Below are 20,874 nucleotides of genomic sequence, written 5' to 3' on the forward strand. Positions count from 1 at the left end.
TATTCACACTATGAGTATTGCATACTGTCAAAAATGAATCAGAGCTATCTGTTTGGTGGGATTTCCTCGAAGTACTGCTGAATAAAAAAGTAAGATGCAGGAAACTGTATATAATATGATCCCATTTTTATAAAACAATGATACATGCATAAGCGTGTTTGCATGTATTTTAAATATGTCTGTCAATGGTGACTTAATTATGGAGAAAACATATAGGTTAAATAGGAGAATGTTAGTAAGTTACCTAGGCTGAAAAAATATGGTTAGTGCAAGCTGACATGGGTAACTCAAGAATGGTGGAGGGAGCCTAGCCCATCCAACCCTCCGCCCAAAATTTTAAATCAGGGGCCTTTGGAACTTGACTCTCTTATCCTGTGGCCTAACCAGCCCCCTACCCACCAACTTGATTCTTCACACCCATCCCTTGGTCATTCCTCCCACCACCTGTTATGCATGGCCTTCCATATTTTTCTCCATGATTCTAGAATGGGACAGCCAATGCACTGAAGGGAGAGGAAGATCCAGAGGGAACGAGGGTAAGGGTACTTTTTAATGCATGAGAATGGACCTCTGGGTCTAGAGTGCAGCTCTTGCAAATTAATGGGAGTGACGGGAAGAGGCTAGAAGGAATATTAATTCACTCACTCAGCTTTAGTTCTCCTTCAGTCTCAGCTTACAGACTCCATCCTCAGAAAGGAATTCTAGGTCCACCCATTTCATCTCCCTATTATTTCCTCTTATAACACTCATCATGATTTGCCATATTGTCTTTATGTGTGTGTGTGTGTGTGCATGCGAGCATGTGTGTATTTTCTATTCCCACCCATCCCCTCAAAAAACAGCACCACCAGGGGAGGGAGCTTGTATGTACAGCACAGTATGTCAATTGAATTAAACAATTTCCTACTCACTTATTCTTTTTTATTGACTCACTCTTTTATTCATTCCTTTATTCATTTATTCCCTTATTCATTCCAGAAACATGTTCTATTGGCCAATGACTTTTGCCCTGATCCGAATCTTCCACTTTCTAGGATGACTTTGGGGAGAGGGGGAGGCTGGGAGTGGGGACATGACTGCAGAATTCCGAGAATGCATCTACAACTTGGGAGAGCTGGGTGAATGTAAAGCTCTCTAGGGAAGGAGGGAAGAGTTCAAAAAGCATAAGGTGCTGGAGGATCAGAGAAGAGGACAAAGTTGGGAGTGATAGGGTGGAAGCTGGGCAGATGGAGACTCCTCTCTGCCCCCACCACCCCCAGGCCCGCATCTTCCTGCTGCCCAGAGTCTGCTCTGCCAGGCAGAGGCTCTCCCCATCTCTGCATGTTGAAATCCTACCCTTCCTTGCAGGGCCAGACCAGATGTCCTCGAAGTCTTCCTTGACTCCTCCAGCTGGAAGGGCCGCTCCCTGCTGCAAACAAACTTCCAAAGTCTGGACCTCCCTCGTGGTGCTGACCACTTCCTGCTTGTGCTATGGTGCAGCCCCTCCCTCTGCCCAATAGGCAGAGGCTCTGCCTGCCTGTTCCCAGGGATCTCAAGGGGCCCGGGGCCCAGCACCAAGCAGATACTCAAGCCTAATGTGTGAGCAGCATTGTGTGTTCAGAGGGCAGTGATGATGACCCCATTTTACGGATGGGGAAATGGAGGCACAGATGCAGGGCATGGTTTGCTTCCAAAGCAAAGCTGCAGCACAGCCTAGGCTCAGCTTGCATATCTGGTCCCAGGGGCAGGGCTCTTTCCAGGGCAGATGATGGGAGGTGGGGGTAGGGTGCAGTGGGGTGGGAGCTGGGTCCTGAGAACCAGCAGGCCAGAGAGATTTGGAGTTCGAATGGCCAAGTTCAGGGAAAGCACAACTGGGGAGGAGCCAAGGTATTTATTATGCTTGGTCTCCAGCTCCAAACAGAGCTGATGGATGGAGCTGCTCCAGTTCCTATAAACAGCTTGGGCCTCCCTCCCCTCCATGTTCTCAGCACCACAGCCCCAGCTGATCCCAGGGAGATGAGGGTGGAGGGGAGATGACTGAGGGAGGGGAAGGAGAAGAGGCGAGTCAGGGGCAAGTGGGGGACGGAGAAGAGAAGCCAGGGTCCTAGAAGCAAGAGGAACCGAGGGGAACGAGGATGGTGACAGAAGATTCCTCTTCCCCAGAGGAGTCCCACTGGGTCTCCAGGGTCTGTCTGAGAAGCCTGTCACCCATTCTTGGTTTGATCTTAATCCCCACAAGACTTTAGGTCCTAGAGGGCAGGGCCATCCATTCAGGAAGCCTTTTCTTTGAACTTGCCTCTGTGCTGGCTCACGGGCCCCAGGGATACAGGAGGGACTCTGGGTAGGACCTCCCTCCAGGAGCTCCTGGTCTAGTGGCGGGTCAGGCCGACACCCTGATGTTGCGGCCCAGGGCAGCCAGAGCTGTCAGTGGCTGGAGGAGGGAAATCAGGATGGTCTTCTCAGAGGAGGTGATACTGGCAGGGGCATTTTGAGTAGAGGAGGTGGGAGAGAGCCGGGAGTTGGGAGGGTCAGGAGGCAGTGCTGCCTAATGGTTAAGATTGCTGGCTCCAGAGAGAAGCGGGGTGAACCTGGGTTCAGTCTCAGCTCTGGCACTTGACAGCTGTGGGATCTTGAGTCTCAGTGTCTCTAAAGTGAGGATGACAATTACAGAAATGTTTTTAAAGCATGTTAGAATTCTCTTCGGCCATGTATGTCAAGTGTTCAGTTCAGGCCCCAACCTGGAGGTGCTATTAAGGGTCAGCTTGGAATAAGAGGTGGCAGGTGGCCAGAGAGAGATGGAGCTGGAGAGTTGCAGGACCTGTGAGCTACTAAAGAGCAAGGGTGCAGAGAGCAGACAGTGGATCCTGGATTCCAGGGAAGGGGATTGAGCCAGCATAGGGAACCGACAGGGTGCAGCAGCTGGTGGGCCGGGGCTGCTGACCCCCCGCCCTCCCACCTGGCCTGCAAGCCTAGCTCCCACTGGGCCCTGGCCCTGGTGGAGTGCCACAACGGCTCACCGGATCAAGTGAGCCTGGTGGCCTGGCATTGCAGTCTGTCTGTGACAGGGCCTGTGCACTGGCCTCCTCTCTCTTTGGAACTTGCCGGATGCTCTGATGACCTAGTTGGCAGCTGTGTCCATGCTCAGCTGAAAACAGGAATTTCTGCCTTGCTGGGGGTCTTGGCCAGGTGAGCACACTCCTCTGTTTGCCAGGAAAAGAGGTTAGGGGCCTGGAGGCTCCCGCAGAGCCCTGGACTGAGCTCAGTCCGTGTTACTGTCCTCCCGTGGGCCATCAAGGAGCATCTCCTGTGTGCCAGGGCATTGAATCACATAAATGCTCACCCCCCCAGCCCCATCCATGAAATAGGCATTTCAATTTTTCCTTTGGAGAATAGGAGCTGGGAGCAGGAACAGAGACGTGAGAGGCCATAGCATAGCCCAGAGAAGAAGCTGGGCTGGAGAAATCTCCAGGGTACTTGGGGGATGGGGGAGGCAGAGCTGGAGCCTGTGGGAGAGAACGTGGAGAAGAGGTTGGCACCTGCAGAGGGGGTGGTGTCTCACTGTCAGGCAGCTGAGAAGGGGTGATGGAACCACATGAAGATAAGCACAGGGGGCTGCAAAGTGGGAGAGCCCGGGCACCCACTCCCTGCCCTCTAGACTTTGCCTCAGTGCCCCCTCACCGGACTCCCACCCCCACCCCAGGTGAGGTGGCTCTTGTTGCTTCCCCTAGACCCCACAGCCCACACTCTCACCCTCCAATTCCCTTCTAGGAACCATGAATGTTCTTCTTCTGACCCCTCTTGATTTCTTCCAAGTTCAACCTTGAGCAGCCTGGCTGCTCACTCTCAATCCTCCAGCCCCTGGGAGATCTTTAACTCTCTAGCTGGGGAGGCCTTTGGGTGTCAAGGTAGCAGGGCTGGATGCTCAGGAAGGTCTGGGGCTGGAGACAGAGATGTAGGCATCATCAGAGTGATGGGGCAGCCACATCAGTGAGGGTGATGATGTTCCTGGGAGAAGAGTCCTTCTGATTGCCTTTCTGATGGCTTGAGGAAGATGAGCACACCGCGAAGCCCCAAAAGGAGTGGCATCTAGGGTCCTAGATGTCAGGGGAGTGTCCCAAGGGGAAGGTGTGGGTGATTGGGGGATAGAGGCGGGCCCCACAGTGCACGGGTCAGGGAGACATGGTCTGAAAAGCGCAACCTTGGTGACCTCAGCCCTGGGTTGGGGAGATTGCTGGGAGCAGCTGGAAGTGGCCTGGAATAGATTAGGATGGAGGGGAGGGAGGGGAAGCTACTTTACTGAGAAGTTTACCCATGATGTCCGGAAAGGAAGGGGAAAGTGGTTTAAGGGTCTTCGTACTGTTTTTAAGATGGGCAAGACTTGAGCACAGCTGAAATCTGCGAGGAAGACAGAAGCAGAGAGGAGAGGCTGAAGGGAGCGCAAAGTGAGAAAATAAATGAGTGAGAGAGGACAGGACATGCCCAGGACATGCTGCCTCTGGACAGGGTGGGGAGCGGGTATAGAGGAAGCACTCGAATGGAGCTGCAGAGAGAGAGAGGTACTAACAGGCTCCTGCTGGAAGTCACCGTTTTCTTCGCAGATGGGGAGCGGCGTTTGCCAAGTGTGAGGAGACAGAGGTGTGGCAGGGGCATGATGGTGGCTGAGGCACCAAGGGTCAAGATGGTGAGACCCAGGGCCTCAGTCTCCCACCCAGTGGTCCTCCGCCTGTCTCCCCAGGGGTCTGCCATGAGGCTTCAAAGCCTGGAAGGGAAGTAGAGGAGGGCAGGGTTCCAGTGGATGCAAAGATTCCCAGCAGCAAGGAGGAGGCCGGCAGGCTGCACCATTTCTCCAAAATCATTTTTAATACATTCATGTGGGTTAAACAAAGAGCGGGTCCTGAGGCCTGGGTTGTGGCCTGGCTCCCGGGAGGTGAAAGCAGCATCCTGTAGTGTTTTCAAAGATCAGGCGAGAAGGGGCCCACGCCTTGCCCTCAGGCCTGAGGAAGAGTGTTTGTGTGCACTGAGCACCTGTGGTCATGATCCCGAACAGGACTGGACCCACCAGCTGCCCCATTCGCCACCAGGGCCCCCGGCTGGGGCCAGGCCACCAGGCCAGGTTCTGGCCCTGCTCTGCCATGGACTCCCTGAGTCTTTGACCCTCTCTCAGCCTCAGTTTTCTCATCTGTGAAATGGGGTGGACAGAGGGCCATTTTCATCATCTCATACTTTACCGAGCACCATCGTGAGCCTGAGTGCAGGCCAAACACAGTAAGAAGGTGAAGACCATGACACAGAGTCCTGGGCTTGTCCCAGGGCTTCCTTTGTCCCCAGACAGCCCACGATTCCATGGGCTATATCTGCATGGGATTTTTCTATGCATTTTTCTAGGGGGAAAAATTCCCTGCATGACAAGGACCAGAAAGGGAGGTTGGAGCCAGCATCATCTTGTGATGTGACAGCTGAGAGAGAGAAGGAAACTGCCCAGGTCCAACCCCCAAGCCCCCCAACCCTGACTCCCTCAGTGAGGTCTGAAATCTGAATCTACCTTTTTTCACAGGCTCTGTCCTGACTTGAGCAGCTCTGAGCAAGTTCCAGTCTCTTCCTAAGTCTCAGCTGTTCTATCTATGTACCAGGGAGGTTGGACTCAATGGTCTCAAATTCCAGGCTATGTTCAACAGAGGGAGAAGGAGGGAGGGAATTCTAGGGCTAGATGAGAAAAGGAGAGCCCACCTAGTCAGCAAAGGATGGAATAAGAGAAACAGAGGCACAGGAGGAGGAGCGGGCCTGTGGCTGCCCGTCTTCTCTCTGCCCGCCTGGGAGAGAGGAAGGAGAAGAGTGGGTGGGTGTGCCCAGATGCTCCCTGGCCCCGTTCCAGCCATATGGGGCCATTTCCTGTCCATCTTACAGCCTGCAGCCCCTGCAGTGGCCAAGCTCAGGCTCTGGACGCAGGAGGATGTGAGCCTGGAGCTCAGTTCTGGCATTTCTTAGCTGGAGATCCCTGGAGGGAGACTTTCAGAGCCTCTAGTTAAACGGGATAATATACCAACCTCAGAGGGTTGTCATAAAGAGGCAAATGCAGGCTTGGGTTTGTCACTGCTGCCAAGTGTGGTGTAAAACAGAACCAGAAACCTAAGGGTCTCACTCCTGGCTCACTGGCCAGGATGGGGCTGAGCTGGAGCAGCAGGCCCGAGCAGGACCTGGACAGGGAATGGGCGGCGGGGTGGGGCGGGGGGGCGGGGGGGCGCGCGGCTAGGGCAGTTATCTGGACCCATGTGTGCAACCTGAGGGTGCCAGGTAGGAAAGCGCCTGTGCAGAGCAGGAAACAGACCAGTCCAGTGCTGGGCCAGAGCCCAGGGAGACTGCCTCTTAACTGACCCTGCCAGAGCTGCCGCAGCCTGCCTAACAACACTGGATCCAAGCCTTACTCAAGTGGCTCCAGCTTTCTTCCGGTCACAAGCTCTTCATGTTTCAGAGAAGCTGAAAGTCATTATCAGAAGATGTGACAAATAGTCTGCTTGGAAATGTCTCAGACAAATCCTCTTGGTCTTGCCCCTTTCTTGCCCTGGCCCAGCCAGGGAAGGACTATCCACATTCAGCCAGCTGGGGCTGCAGAACTTTGGAGCCCTGGCTTTCACACTCCACGTGGTGACCGCACACTCTGTAACCACCTGCCCACTCAGACTGGGCAATGCTGAGGGAAGGGATGTGTCTCATTCCCCGGCGCCCCCAGTGCCCAGGGCAGGATGTGGCACAAAACAGATGCTTGGCAAAGATCTGTAGATCTGATGGGATCAGCCTTACACTCTGTCACTCCTGAAACTGCCCAACTTCTGGCTTCCACAGCTGGACTACATGATGTGCGGCCTGAGAAGTGGGTCACCTACTGGTGCAGCAGGACACGGGGAAAGGAGCCCTGGGCTGGGACCGAGAGCCCGAGGGTCTTGGACCCTGGCTTACTGTGTGATCATGGGTCAGTCCCCACCCTTCTCCATGCCTCTGGCTCCCCCACTGCCCCAGCAGGGTCTCCGGACAGAGCCCGTGTGTGGCCTCCAAACTCTCTAGGCTTTGTACTGTTGGCTGAACTTCTGCCGCCGCACACAGCAGCAGGTGGCCAGCGTGGTGAGCAGGATGGCGGACACCACTGCAAAGGTGAGAATGATGATGAGGTTGATATTCTTGAGACCCCCCTTCTCACAGTCCTCGGGACGCACGTGACTCAGGGACACCTCCTCCTGAGAGCCAAAGCGGCAGATCAGGTCCTGGGTGGCATCCACGTCCACACGGCCCTGGTGCAGCTGGGCCGCCAGCCAGCCATTGCCGCAGCAGCTGAGCGGGTTCCCCTGCAGGTAGAGGCGCCGCAGGCTGTTTTCCAGGCCGCCCATGGCACTGCCCGGAAGGAGGCTGAAGCTGTTGTTCCTCAGATCCAGCACCTCCAGGGACACGGCCTGTGTCCAGGCAGGTAGGCGGCTCAGGCGGTTCTCAGCCAGATTGAGCCGCTTGAGGCAGCTGAAGCAGGGCAGGTCCACCTGCAGGACGGCCAGCCCATTGCCCTGCAGGGCCAGGACCTCCAAGGAGCCCTCCAGGCCCGCCAAGGCCCCTGGGGCCACATCCAGCCCAGGGTTAGAGGAGAGGTCCAGCTCGGCCAGTGGCGTGTGGAGGAAGGCACCTGCCTGCAGTATCTCCATCTCATTGTCCGCCAGGTTCAGGACACGGAGGGAGGAGATACCAGAGAAGGCCACGCAACCCGAGGGTCCAGGTTCAGCTGGGCCCCCGCAGGGGCTGAGCCGGTTCCCCTGCAAGTTAAGCCTCTGCAGACTGGCCAGGCTGGTGAAGGTGTACAGGGGCAGGTCCCGCAGGGCATTGTCCTGTAAAAGCAGCGTCCGCAGGGACCCCAGGGCCCTGGCGCCCAGCTCCAGAGTCTCCAGCGCATTGTGGCTGATGTCCAGAAGCGTCAGGCAGGGCAGGGAGCCGGGCTGGGCCTCAAAGGCCCGCAAACAGTTCCGGCTGAGGTTCAGGGAGCGCAGTGAGGTCAGGGGCTCAAGAAAGCCCTCCGGGACGAGCTCAATCTCATTGTAGCTCAAATCCAGATTCAAGAGCTGGGAGAGGGGTTGGGTGCTGGTATTGCGGCTGGGGTTGGAGAGGGGCAAGGATGACCAGCCCTCGGAAGGCGCATGGAGGCCCTCGGCTCCACCCCGGGGTGGCTCCGCAGGGAGCCGGATGAGGTTGTTGGACGCGTTCAGGTAAATGAGTCTCGGGAGTGCGCTCAGGTCGGGAAAGTGGAGCAGTTTGTTCTCCCGCAGGTCGAGCCAGGCGAGCTGGTACTCGGCCCTCGGCTCCGCCGTCTGAAAGGCCTCAATACTGTTGCAGCTCAGATCCAGGACGCGCAGCTGCTGGAGGCTGAAATCGGAGATGCAGGTGAGGGAGTTCCTGGAGAGGTTGAGGTGCACCAGGCGGGGCAAGGCCTCAAAGGCACCGTCTTCGATGTCCATCAGCACGTTGCTGTGAAGGTCCAGCCGCTCCAGCGCGGGTGTGCTCAAGAAGGTGCGGCGGCCCAGGCGCGTCAGGCTGTTCTCCGCCAGTGAGAGAGTGCGCAGGGCGGGCGCCTCCCCCAGCAGCTGCTCCACCAGGCCGCTGTACAGGCTGTTCCCCGACAGGTCCAAGGACGTCAGGTGCAGCAGGGGGCCCAGTCCCCCAGTATTCAGCGCTGTGCCCACCGCCAGGTGGTTGTGGGCCAGGTTGAGGTGCTCCAGGTGGGGCAGGGCCTGGAAGACCCCTGGCTGGAGGAAGCTGATCTCGTTGGCGCTCAGGTCCAGGTGACGAAGTGCCGTGTAGAAGCCCAGGGGCAAGGCCAGGATGCTCCGCAGCTGGTTCCTAGATAAGTTGAGGACCTCGATGTCCCGTGAGAGCACCGAGGGGACCTGGAGCAGGCCACGGCCCTGGCACCAGACCTCCTTGTCCACCTGGGGAGGGTGGGAGGGCAGGGAGAGCAATGGCATTAGTGCATGCCCTAGGAGGTAGAACCCGACACTCGCCTCTAGGAAGGATGACTTGAGCCCCCACCAGGCTTGGCTAGGACTCTCTTCTGTCCTCCCAGCATGATTCAGGTCCTCCACCCCAGCCTAACCCGCCTAGGTCTGCATGATCCCCACCCTGCTCCCTGCCGCTGTCTTTGGTACACGATAGAGCAGTGCTTCCCTGGTGGCTCAGACGGTAAAGTGTCTGACTGCAATGCGGAGACCCGGGTTCAATCCCTGGGTCAGGAATAGCCCCTGGGGGAAGAAATGGCAACCCACTCCAGTACTCTTGCCTGGAGAATTCTATGGACAGAGGAGCCTGGTGGGCTACAGTCCATGGGGTCGCAAAGAGTCGGACACGACTGAGTGACTTCACTTCACAGCAGTGCTGGCATCAGGGAGGGACTCAAGGAAGCTTTGATGGGTAGACAATACAGATGATAGGCAGAAGGAAAAATGTACTAACAAAAAAATTCTGTACTGACTATTATCCTATTTTACAGGAAACTAAGCCACGTATCATTTAGAGTGAGCCAGAGCCAGTGAGGAGCAGGGCCACGCTGGGACCCAGGCCTCCTCGTTCTACATCCCAAGTTCCTTCTATGGACCCACAGAGTTAAACTTACCCAGCTGATGTTAGATTAGAAACCACTTTGGGAGAAATGTTTCCAAAAACGAAAAATGCTCTTTCCACTCTAGTCCTCTGTTTTAATTCTGGTCTCGCACCCTCAGATCTCATTCGAACCCTCACTCCATGGGGCACAACTCTGGTTCCAGAGCCTGCCTTCCTTGCTGACACTCCCTAGATGTGACCTCTTTCCTGCTGCTCCATCTACCCCACCCCACCCCCACCCCATCAGTGGCTTCAGTTCCCATGGTCCAGTCCAGATGGGCCCCCAGAGATGGGGTTGGGGCCGGGAAAAAGATGACCAGAGTCCCAACCCATATTCTTTGTTAACAAGAGCTGATTTTGCTGTGTGAGCTCCATCTGGTTCTGATCCAGAATGTAACTCATCCTTCCCCAATGCCTCTTCAGCATTTTATATTTTATTTCACATTTTCAGACCCATAGTCTCATTGGATTGTCATGGTAGCCTGCCCATCAAACATGATCACCCCTCTTTAAGAAACTCAAGCTCAGAGAGGGGAAGAGAGGGTCTAGGATCACCCAGCTGGTGAGGAACAGAGCTAGTAGCTTTTGAACCCCAGTCTCCTAACAACTGAAGACCCCACTTTTGTCCTCCACCACATGTGCCTTCAGGGGCCAGAATTCTTTCCATGTGAATGCGGTCTCCCTCTGTCATTTCCGGCACACCAGGAACCCCAGCCTTTCCCAGCAAAGGCTCTGACTTCCATAAGCACCCAGCTCAGGCCCACTCCACCCCAGCCTCTCTGTCTTCACTGACCCCTTCTGACGGGTCTGCCAGCCGAATGCCTGGAAACTGTCAGAAACTCCACTCTGACCATGCTGCCCTTGACTTAAACCCCTTCCAGGCAGAGCCAGGACCCTAAGCAGGGCTCAACATTGTTTGTGGCCCCTGCTCATCTTCTCCCAACCCACCCTAGCCCAGCCCACACCTGACCACGGCCCACTGCACCCTCCCACACCCACCTCTCAGCCTCCTTCCCGCTGCTCCATGTGCTGGCTGTGCTCTGCCCAACCAGAGCAGGATCGCGAACTCTGTGTGCTGAGCACCAGGGTCTCCTCCACCCAGGAGACCTCCCTAAATGCTGGGCAGGTCAGGGCCTCCCCTGGGCTCTCACAGTCCCTGTGCTTCCCTTTGTTTCTCCCTGTGACTATCTGTGTGTGGACCGGCTAGAAAGTGAGCTCAGGGCAAAGGGTTTGATTGACTGGATATTTGGACCTGGCCTTTCTGAGCACCAGAAAGTGCTCAGTACATTTTTCAGTAGATGGAAGACATCATCAGCTTAATACAGGTCTGAGGGACTGACTCAATCAAGGGATGATCCATTCATTCAGGGTTTCCCAGATGGCGCTAGTGGTAATCAACCCGCCTGCCAATGCAGGAGATAGGGTTTGATCCCTGGGTTGGGAAGATCTCCTGGAGGAGGAAATGGCAACCCATTTCAGTATTCTTGCCTGGGAAATCCCATGAACAGAGGAGCCTGGCAGGCTACAGTCCGTGTGGTCACAAGAGTCGGACACGACTGAACACGATCCATTTATTCAGACCAGAGTCAAAGACTATTAGAGCGCAAAGGGTTCAGCCCACCCCCTTCCCAGATGGGGAGACCAAGCCTAAAGATGGCAGTAACTTGAATGAGGTCACAAATCAGCAGCTGGGCCGACAGGGTAGGAATACAGCCTGGGTGTTCCCTGCCTGGCCCAGCTCTCAGCTTCCTCCCAAGAGCCCAAGGTAGGGGGAGGGATGCGAGGAGGAACCGGCTGTCTTCCATCAGGCATGTGTGACTCTTCCAAGTCCACACGGCACAGTGACCGGCATTACTCAGAGGCCCAGGGACAACCCCTGCCATTGGGGCCCAGTGCAAAGTAGCATCCTCATACTCTAGCCACCTTGCCAGACCTGCCTGGCTCCTTGCTCCCCCCTCCCTCACAACTTCTCTGCCAGCTGGGGCTACTGGGCATAGACTCCTCATCCATATTCTCAGCTCCCTGAACCATCCTGATTAAAGAAGAAACAACAAAATGAACACAGACATAACATGTGTTGTGTGGGGTGGGGAGTGCTTACCCCATGTATAAGCCCAGCTCCATTTCACCTCTGGATACTCAAAGGTCCTCTGTGGCACCAGCCCCTGAGAGTTGAGCCAGGACACGAAGCTGGCCCAGTCCAGCACCCAATCCTGCTTTCTGCCCAGTGCCCAGAACCCCTGTCACAGAGGCCCAGAGGGGACCGCCACGAGGCAGGACTGCTCAGCTCTCCAGTTCAGTCCAGGAAGGAGCTTGAAGGCCAGGGCAGCTCTCAGGACACCATTTGTGAGGCACCCACTGCTCCCTGATCTCCGAGCCCCCAGCATGAGTGACTTATGTGGGGAGGGATCTTGGGAGTGTCCACCCTTAGTCAGGTTCTGAGCTTCCCCTGATGACCCCCTATCCACTCTCTCTGATGTGCCAGGATGCCATTGCCCAGGTTCTTTTTTTTTTTTTTTAGGAGGGAAGAGGGTGCCACTCAACCCCATCATACTATCTGCACACAGAAGGGAAGCAGAGCAGGGAGAGTCACCCGGCAGTGGACACCATGAACTTTGGGAGGGAGGGGTCCAAATCTGTTACTTCCTGTCTGTATGACCTTGGGGGTCACATCTTTTCTCTCAGCCTAAGTTTCCTCAGCTGAAAAGAGAAGTTCCGGGCAGGACAAAATGAGAGATGGTCCTTAGTGTAGAGCAGGCCCCTTGCTAGCCCTCGGCATGTGGCCATTTCTTTTTACTACTGAAAAGCATCATAATGCCTTCTGTGGGAGTTCAGAAAGTCCATTCCTGCCTGTTACCTCCTTTGCCCCAAATCCAAAGCTCACCCAGTTCCCTTCTGCCTGTTGCATGGCCCAGGCCCTTCCTCCCTCCCTCTGAGCTTTGTGCCCCAGGAAGGATGTGGGGCTGCATGTGGTGATGTCTGAGTCCTTCTCTGCCCATTATTCTGGATTCTGGGAACCCTGGAAGGGCTCCAAGGAGCACGAGTGAGGTGGCCACAGCAGACACTGCAAACCCCAGGGAAGTGCTGCTGGCCCTGGCTGCTAGCACATGTACCTCCCAAAGCAGCTGCCCACCCTGTGTCACTAGGGCTTCCCCAGTGGCTCAGCAGTAAAGAATCTTCCTGCAATGCAGGAGATGCAAGTTCGGTCCCTTGGTTGGGAAGATCCCCTGGAGAAAGGAAATGGCAGCGCATTCCACTATTCTTGCCTGGGAAAATCCCAATCCACGGGGTCACAAAAGAGTCAGACACGACTGGGTGACTAAAACACCACCAACTCTGTGTCATGAGCTCCCAGTCCCAGGTCCAAATGAGGCTACTGGAGGGCCTGTCCCTTCCCCAGCCCAAGCTCTGGCCTTGACCTCAGTGACTGTCCAGCTGTCCAGTTAGACTAGATAAGCTCTTTTCTCTGTATCCCACAGGGTCACAGTAACCTCAGAGCGTTTCCCAGACTCTAGGAAAATGGGACAAAATGGATCAAACCTTGTCACTACCCTTGAGGAACTCTTGGTCTGGTAGCTGAGTCAGCCGTGGACCCATTTACCAACTACCCCATGTGCTCAGTGTTGAGAAGGAGGGAGGCTTAGGACTGTGGGAGCCCAGAAGAGGGATGGCCTGGGAGGGGTCAGGGAAAGCTTCTTGGAGAAGGCGGCATTTGACCTGGGCAGTACTAAGTGAGAGGCATCACAGCAGGAATACGGCAGTTGGGCTCAAGTTAAGGAGCCCAGTTAGGGAGGGGATTTGTCCCCAGGAGGGGCCCAGGACAGAAGAGCCTTTCCCAGCTGCCCACCCCAGGTTCCCCACACATACACATGTTCTTCAGGGCGTCACATGTGGCACTAGTAGTAAAGAACCTGGCTGCCAATGCAGGAGTTGTAAGAGATGTGGGTTCGATCCCTGGGTTGGGAAGATCTCCAGGAAGAAGGCATGGCAACCCACTCCGGTATTCTTGCCTGGAGAATCCCCATGGACAGAGGAGCCTGGTCCTACAGTCCATGGGGTCACAAAAAGTTGGACACGGCTGAAGTGACTTAGCACTCACGCACACATATTCTTCAGCAACCAGCTGGACCCACTGACCTGTGGGGATGGCCTGAGGAAATAGAGTCCCTACTGAAGTGAATGACCTCGGACAAGGCTAACTTCTCCAAGCCGGTTTCCAATTCTCTAAAACTGGAATGATTATACTTACCTGGCAGGATTAATAGTAAACAGGGCATTTAGACATTCTAGTAGGTGCTCAGTAAATGCGAGCTTTAATGGCATTAAGTGGATCCCCTTTCCTCTTCTGAGCCCTCTAGCCTCTGGCTTCTGGGCCAGTAGGACCCCCGGGGGCAGGGGATATGAGGAACTCTCCCTGATGAGGCAGAGCGTCTTACCTTCCTACAGGGCACCTTGTCTCGGTGTTGGGAGGTAGCCAGGCCCAGGGTCAGCACGGCCAGAAGCAGCAGAATCTGGTGGCTCATGGCTCTGCAGAGGGCAGGAAGAAAGGGGAAGATGGTAAGACTGCAGGCTCCTTCCCACCGCGGGCTCCCACTGCCCTCTCCTGTCTGCAGCTGCCCTCAGGGAACCCCAGACCACAGCGGGAGCTGGACTGAAGGTGCTGTGAACAGGGCCCCTTGTGAAGGTGGTGGGAAACAGGGCTGTAGCCCATCACAAACGGCCTTCAGTGCCAGATGGAGGGGCTAAGCCATTACCTTGGATAGGAGTTTTTAAGCAGTGGGTGACACGGTCAGATTTGGGCTTCAAAAGGCCCCATCAGGCAGAAGACAGCATGGAGGAGGTGAGCAGGAGGCAGACAGGCCTCAAGGGCTGCCCTGGGCCAAGCTCAGGACTCCAGGTCCACACAGGCCACAAGCAGGCCCCCCATCTGAGCTCAAGTTCCAAACGGAATTCCTCAATCCCCCCACCCGCAGAACTTTATTTTGCCCTTTCTCTTTTGATTTTCTGATCCCCGAGTCCCTGCCATTGTTTGAAGGCTGGGCCTGGAGCCTTGACAGGAAGCCCCGCCAGGAGGCCTGCCCTGCCCCCAGCACTGTGGCCCGTGGACTTCCCCAGGAACAGGCTGCCAGGCCCTTAACTTTCACTGAAGCCACCGCCTGCACAGTGGGACACCCAGGCCTGCTGGGCCAGCCCTTCTCTCATGAGCAGCCTGGTTGAGGTTGAGGGCGACCACAAAGCCCCCAGACAGGTCGCATCCCAGTGCTGCTAGGGGCTCATTCACTGAGAACCTGGGCCAAGTGCTGGTAACACACAGCTCAGTCGGTCAGTTTCATTCATTCAGTCATTCATTCACCCACATCTTACTGAATGCCTCTTCATGTCTGGCTCTGTACTGGGAACTGGGGACACAGATAAAGGCCCAGAAGTGACCATAATATAAATACCTACAAAACATTAACAAGGAGAGACATAATGCTCTCCAAGAGCACTGGACTCAGAGTCACCCACACCAGACTGCTTCCTCTGTCTCCTCCACTTACCTGCTGTGTGACTTTGTACAAGTCACTTCACCTCTCTGAGCCTCAGTTTCCTCTTCTGAGGCTAATGCCAACCTCGCCAAGTTTTGTTAAAGATCAAATGAGACATATTCTATGAAAGTGTCGCACACAGAGCTCTCATGTACTAGGCACTCTTCTCCACACTTTACAGCTATGAACTCTTTAATTCCTTCCAATAATTCAGTGACTTGGTTTTATGATCACCATTCCCACTGTGCAGACAGGAAAATGGAGGCTCAGAGAAATTAAGCAACATGCCCAAGGTCACACAACTAACAAGGGACAGACCCAGGAAGGTGGGCTTCTGGATCTGTGCCCTTAACCTCTAGCTATAAGGTCTCCTGCAGGTGCTCAATTAGTAAGTGCTGAATTGTGAATCTGAGGGATGCTTTAGAAGATGCATTTATAGAACCTTTATGGGCTGAGTCCTTACTGTTAGAACCTGTTAAACATCCTTGCTATGATTTGTAAATGAAGGCGGGTGCTCTGAGGTCCTTCCTTGTTCAGATAGGCAAAGAACGCAGTGGTGTCTTTTAAGCCCTGTTCCCTGGGTTCCCCCGGGGCCATGGGCCCCCTGCCCCACAGCTGTTCTTCCTCTCACCTGCGTTACAGGTTGGGCTTTTACAGGAAATTCTGTTCTGCTGTTTAAAAAGCAGAACATCACCACCCTTTCGAAAGCCAGTATACTCAGAATTGAGTGGAAACCCCTCAGCAGGCCTTCGAGGCCCTTGCGGAGCGTGCCTGCCTCGCCAACTCTTCCCTCCAGCTTCATTTCTCACTGTCCCTTCTCCTATTCTGTGTTCTGAAAGCCTCAAATTCCCTTCAGTTCTCTAAGCATCTTTTCACTGCCCCTAACCTTCACTTCCTCCCCTCTATTGTGCTGAATACCTCCTCATTCTTTGGGTCTCAGCCTAGATGTTACCTCCTCCAAGAAGCCCTCTCTGGTTCTCCGAGTCTGGGCTCTATATTGGTGCCAAGCGTCCCATCAGCCCCTGGTTCCCTTCCCTTTGCCCCCTCCCCCATCACCATGGGCCGCGTCCCCAGGGCAAAGGGGCCTTACTCTCCACTGGGCCCCATCTCACACTGTGCAGGTCGGGGAAGGCAGTGAGAATCGGCACGCGGTGGCGCCTCGCTGACATGGTGACGCTGGAGAAAGCAGTTTCTCTCCTGGACTCTCTCTTTACCTCCCTGCCACACTCCCTCCCCTCATCAGCAGGTTCTGTCTGCTCTTCCTAAAAAACCAGATTCTGGATCTGCCCACCGCCCCACAGACTGAGGCACCACCACGACCCTGGGCCTCGATCCCAGCAACACCTTGTTTCCACCTTGATCTCTTGCAGTCTGCCCTAAACATAGTAGCCTGAGTGATGTCTTTAAATCATGTATCAGACCATGAATCTCACTGCTTGAAAACCTCCCATAAAATTCAGATGTACACAACCTCCTCTCTAACTCCATCTACCATTTGCCCTTTCCTCACCGACTCCTAGCTTTCTCGCCATTCCTCAAGCAAGTGCCCTCCTGCCTCAGGGCCTTTGCCCTGCTTGCTCCCTCCACCTCCCCAGATCTGCATATGTTTTACTGTTTTCCTCATTTTGGTTGTTTCCTAATATTTATTCCTTATTCTGAGAACAGGGGTCTAATAAGCAGTACTCACTAAAGATCTATTGAATAAACAGAAAAGTGAGGAGTAGCAGTCCACTGCAAAGGGCTGAGTGGTAAGGATAAGGTAGGTAAGGATAAGGTAAGGATATCTTACCTTATCAAGGTAAGGATAAGAGAGGACCTGGGTTAGTTCTGAACCTTCTCAAAGGGGCTCTTGTTTCCTGTTCCCCTGCCAAATCCCATCCTATCTCCCAGGTGGGCAGCTGAACATCCAGGGGGGCCCTTCCCTGCAGCACGTGGAACTCTGCCCTGCCATCCAAAGGAGAGGGGCCCCTTGATGGTGGGCACCCTTCAGCAGTGCCCAGACAGTGCGTAGAATTTGAGGGCTACTCACTCTCAAAAGGGAGGACTGGGTTCACTGAGACCCAGGCTCCCATCCTGACTCTACTCCTCACCAGCCCTGTGCCCTGGGGCACGTCCCTTCACCTTTCAGGGTCTCCATGTCCCATCTGTAGAGCAAGTAGCCTGGTTCCTGTTTTGCCACTGTTTGCCTCCAGTGGTTGTGATGATCAAGCATAGAACGGCCGTGAAGGTACCCTGGACACATACTGTCTTTCCCAGCAGGGATAAACTCGCAGGGCTGAGCAGCCCAGGCGAGGCAAGGAGTGCTCAAGAGGAAAGCCCCCGGCCTGCAGACAAGTGGCCCAGGGAAGAGGAGGCAAAAAAACATCTTAGGACTCTGGGAGGAGAAGTGCCAAAAAAATGTGTAGGTGTGTGTGAAAGTGTGTGTGTGTGTATGTGTGAGAGAGGGAGAGAGAGAGATGAGGTGGAGGGGCACTACTAATATTAAGCCCATCTCTAGTGTTTAAGGATGTTAGATACTCTTCTTAGCACTTGACATATATCATTTCATTTAATTCTCACAACAACCCAGTGAATCAGTTACTATAATTTCCATTTTACATATGAGAACACTGAGACTCAGAAAGGTGAAGTGACTTACCCCAGAGTTACCCAGCTCATAAGTGTTTTGGGATTTAGCCCAGATCTGTGTGTTGTGTTTTTTCCAGCAGGTGCTGAGCTGCCTGCCTCCTAGAGAATTTGCCCACGAGGAGAACCAGGCTCAGGGAGATGACTTACCCAAGGTCACATAGGCAGTTAATGGCAAAGTCGAGATCAGAATCCAGTCTGTCTGCCTCCTAAAGCAAGTGTTTCCACAACACTAAGCCAAGATCTCCTTTCTAATCCACTCCACACATCCCCCAACCCCAACACACACAGCAGCAGACAGGCTCACAGTGCCGGGCTTCGGGGTGCTCCTCTCCCTCCTCTCAGCCTGGATCACGGGCAGAGTCGGGTCCTGGGAGAGCTGCTGTAGATGTTCCCAGCCAGCAGTGAATCACTAAGGGCAAGCCCCGTTCTGGAGACATGTGCAGCCCACGGGGGAATTAGACCTTAACCCAAAGGAATGTGTCTGTGATGGCGGAATTTCAGGCAGCTGAGGGTGGGGGTGGGGGTCCCTCACGTCCTACCACCCATTAAGAGGGCTGGCTGAGGAAACCCTAGGAGAGAGGTGGGTGCCTCACCCTCTGCACCCCTAGAGATGGGCAGGCTATCTGGTGCGGTGGGATGCGAAGACCCGCCCCCAGCCCCCGCCCCCTCGCCAGGGTTAGAGGGCAGTAGGAGACCAGAGACAAATCCTGAACTGCCCTTGACTGGCTTGTGTGTTCCCTGGGCAAGTGCCGGCCTTTCTGCGGTTGTTTTCCCATCTGTCAAATGGGAACGCCGGCCTCGCCCTGCCCTTCGCAGGAAAGATCCGCTGAGCTAGGAGCCTGGAGCCGAGGCAGGGTCAACCCTGGCCCCACGCACAAAGTATTGGAGGGGGATTGTTGAGGATCAGTTTCTCGATGAACCAGCCCCAGCTCAGCTCCGCGCCGGGTGCTCGAGAGGGGCTCGGGACCGCCAGTTCCCCGAGGGGCCGGCCAGCCTCGCCCGCTGGGCGGCTCCTACCTGGCTCAGCGCGGCCGCCGCTCCTCTCCCGGGCAGCCCCGGCACATTTTGCGCAAACCTGCCCTCCCCGTCCCACCCCGCGCCAGACCCCGGGGTCACGGCCCGAGGAGGCGCACGGCCGCTCCACCGCCCCACGGGAGCCCGACCCACGAGAGGGCGACCGGGGCTCCAATTTAAATACCTCTCCCGCCGACCCGCCCCACCACGCCCCCCCCTGGGCCCGGCCGCGGGGTCCTAGCGCCCGGCCGGCGCGCCCCCGCGTGACTCGGTTTATCCGGAACCCGCGAGGGGAGGAAGCATTTTCTCGCGGCCGAAACCGCGAGGCTGGGGAGGGGCGGGTCGAAGAGGACAGGGTGAAAGGACGGGGAAGGAGAGGGGTCCCTAAGGAAGGGCTGTGCCACCGAGGCCGCCGCCGCACGTGCAGTTCGTGGCCCCGCGGGGTCCGGAGGGGCGGGTGGCTCTAGCAGCCGCAGGTCCGCAGAGGAAATCCGGCCTGGCCCCGATTTCTCCCGCTGTTGGCGCCGCCGCACTTAGGGGAGGCAAACAGGAGAGGTGACGGCGGGGCTGAACACGGAAGGAAATGACCCTTCACTGGCCCTGGAGCGGCCACAAAGGGGGTTCCCCCACACCGCAGCCATCCCCTCTGGTGGGTCCACAGTCCCCTCTCTGGTTGTGCTGTAGTGTTCAGAGCCTCCTCCAGCGTCTCCTGGACCCTCAAGCAGCTGTGGAAAGGTACCATCTAAGTCTCCAGAATTCAGGTGGAGAAACAAGTTAAGGATGGGGTCGTCGAGTATAAATAAAAATCACCTGTCTGGGACTAGTAAGGTCCCCTTTTGGGGAAACTGAGTCTCAGAGAGGTTAAGTGGCACATCCAAAGTCACACTGACTCTAAGAGACAGGGATTTCAGCCCAGTCTTCACAAAGCTAGCTGTGCTGTGCTTAGTCGCTCATCCATGGCCTATCTTTGTGACCCCATGGACTGTAGCCCGCCAGGCTCCTCTGTCCATGGGATCCTCCAGGCAAGAATACTGGAGTGGGTTGCCAAGCTCTCCTCCAGGGGATCATCCCAACCCTGGCCAAACTGAATCCCCGTTTCCAGCACCACGTTACTCAGGTTGTCTTCAAGTGCTGTTCAAAAAGCAGCACAGTGGTATCATTGTCTTTTACACATCTTCCCCAAAGCCACCTCCTCTTCTAGATGCCTCGACCCTGCCAAATCACAGCTGCCCTGCCCTGCTGAGTATGGACCCGAGGGAGGGATGCCAAGCGGAAGAGGGTCACAGCTATCCTCCAGACCCCGGTTCCAAGGATCGTAGAGAATTCCTCTTCCACATGTTTCTCTTCCCTGATGGTCACCAGCCCTGAGAGTAGCACAGGGTGCCCCATTTTACAGATGGGGAAGGGACCACCCAAAGCCTTGTGGTAAATCAGGGTGAAGCTGGACTTAACAAGCTGAGTTCCTTGAATTCTCAATGGCATCTGCCTTTCCTTCCTCCCATCTGGCTCACTGTGGGTACAGGCCTGGGCAGATGGGGACAGCTCAGAGATGACAATCTGTGAGCACCAGGGGAACAGGGTGGGGATGGGGCAGGGCCTAATGTAGACTCAGAGGAAGAGATCGGCAAAGCTTTGCTAAGAGGGGGCCTGAGCTGCTAGGAGAGCATGGGTAGGAAAGGTCACAAGACCTGAAAAGGGTGTCCACACCTTCTTCTCCTTCCTCGCCACCAGGAACCTCAGATCTATGCTGACGGAGGGCCCTGCTGGTCATCACTAATATTCCCCCCACCTGCCCCCAGCTCTAGTCCTCATCTCATCCAACCTCAGTTTCCCCATCAGTAGAGTGAGAAAGATAGTAGCTTCTTCTCAGGTTGGTGCCTAAACTGAGAATAACGGACCCAGCCTGGGGCCTGTACCCAGTGGTTGTTGGGCAACTTCTGGCTGTCTTTATTGTGCTGATTAATGATGCTTCTGCCACTCCCTGTGGGCTTCCTTTTCCAGATCCTTGTCCAAGGGGCCAAATGCCCGGGAAGTACCTCACAGCAGCCCTGCAGCATTGGCAGAACATGGCTGAGCTGGAATCAGACAGTTCTCAGGCTCT

The 20,874-nt window shown here is 55.4% G+C and overlaps 1 protein-coding gene across 4 annotated transcripts; it reads right to left on the reverse strand.

Annotated features, from left to right (window-relative positions):
* Positions 1-4,820: 4,820 nt before the first annotated feature.
* Positions 4,821-18,934, reverse strand: LRRC32 (leucine rich repeat containing 32). 4 transcript variants are annotated; one of them, XM_070803947.1, is made up of 4 exons: positions 18,777-18,920; positions 18,064-18,220; positions 14,040-14,130; positions 4,821-8,936 (listed from the first exon to the last, which is right to left on the reverse strand). In XM_070803947.1, exons 3-4 carry the CDS (start codon positions 14,124-14,126, stop codon positions 7,035-7,037), a joined length of 1,989 nt encoding a protein of 662 aa, XP_070660048.1. In that variant the 5' UTR covers positions 14,127-14,130; positions 18,064-18,220; positions 18,777-18,920; the 3' UTR covers positions 4,821-7,034. The 4 variants fall into 4 exon arrangements, with proteins under 4 accessions (XP_070660048.1, XP_070660047.1, XP_070660046.1 ...); XM_070803946.1 differs by having other exon boundaries at positions 17,907-18,220; XM_070803945.1 differs by having other exon boundaries at positions 14,358-18,220.
* Positions 18,935-20,874: the final 1,940 nt, after the last annotated feature.

The sequence above is a fragment of the Bos indicus genome, chromosome 15, assembly GCF_029378745.1.
Source record: "Bos indicus isolate NIAB-ARS_2022 breed Sahiwal x Tharparkar chromosome 15, NIAB-ARS_B.indTharparkar_mat_pri_1.0, whole genome shotgun sequence".
In the NCBI taxonomy this organism is placed as follows: domain Eukaryota; kingdom Metazoa; phylum Chordata; class Mammalia; order Artiodactyla; family Bovidae; genus Bos; species Bos indicus.

Bases quoted from the DNA above. Each gene is read 5' to 3' on its own strand.
- LRRC32 (XM_070803944.1), bottom strand. From the start codon at position 14,126: ATGAGCCACCAGATTCTGCTGCTTCTGGCCGTGCTGACCCTGGGCCTG. The intron at 8,937-14,039 runs GTAAGACGCTCT...CACCCTCCCCAG, and splicing joins ACAAGGTGCCCTGTAGGAAG to GTGGACAAGGAGGTCTGGTG.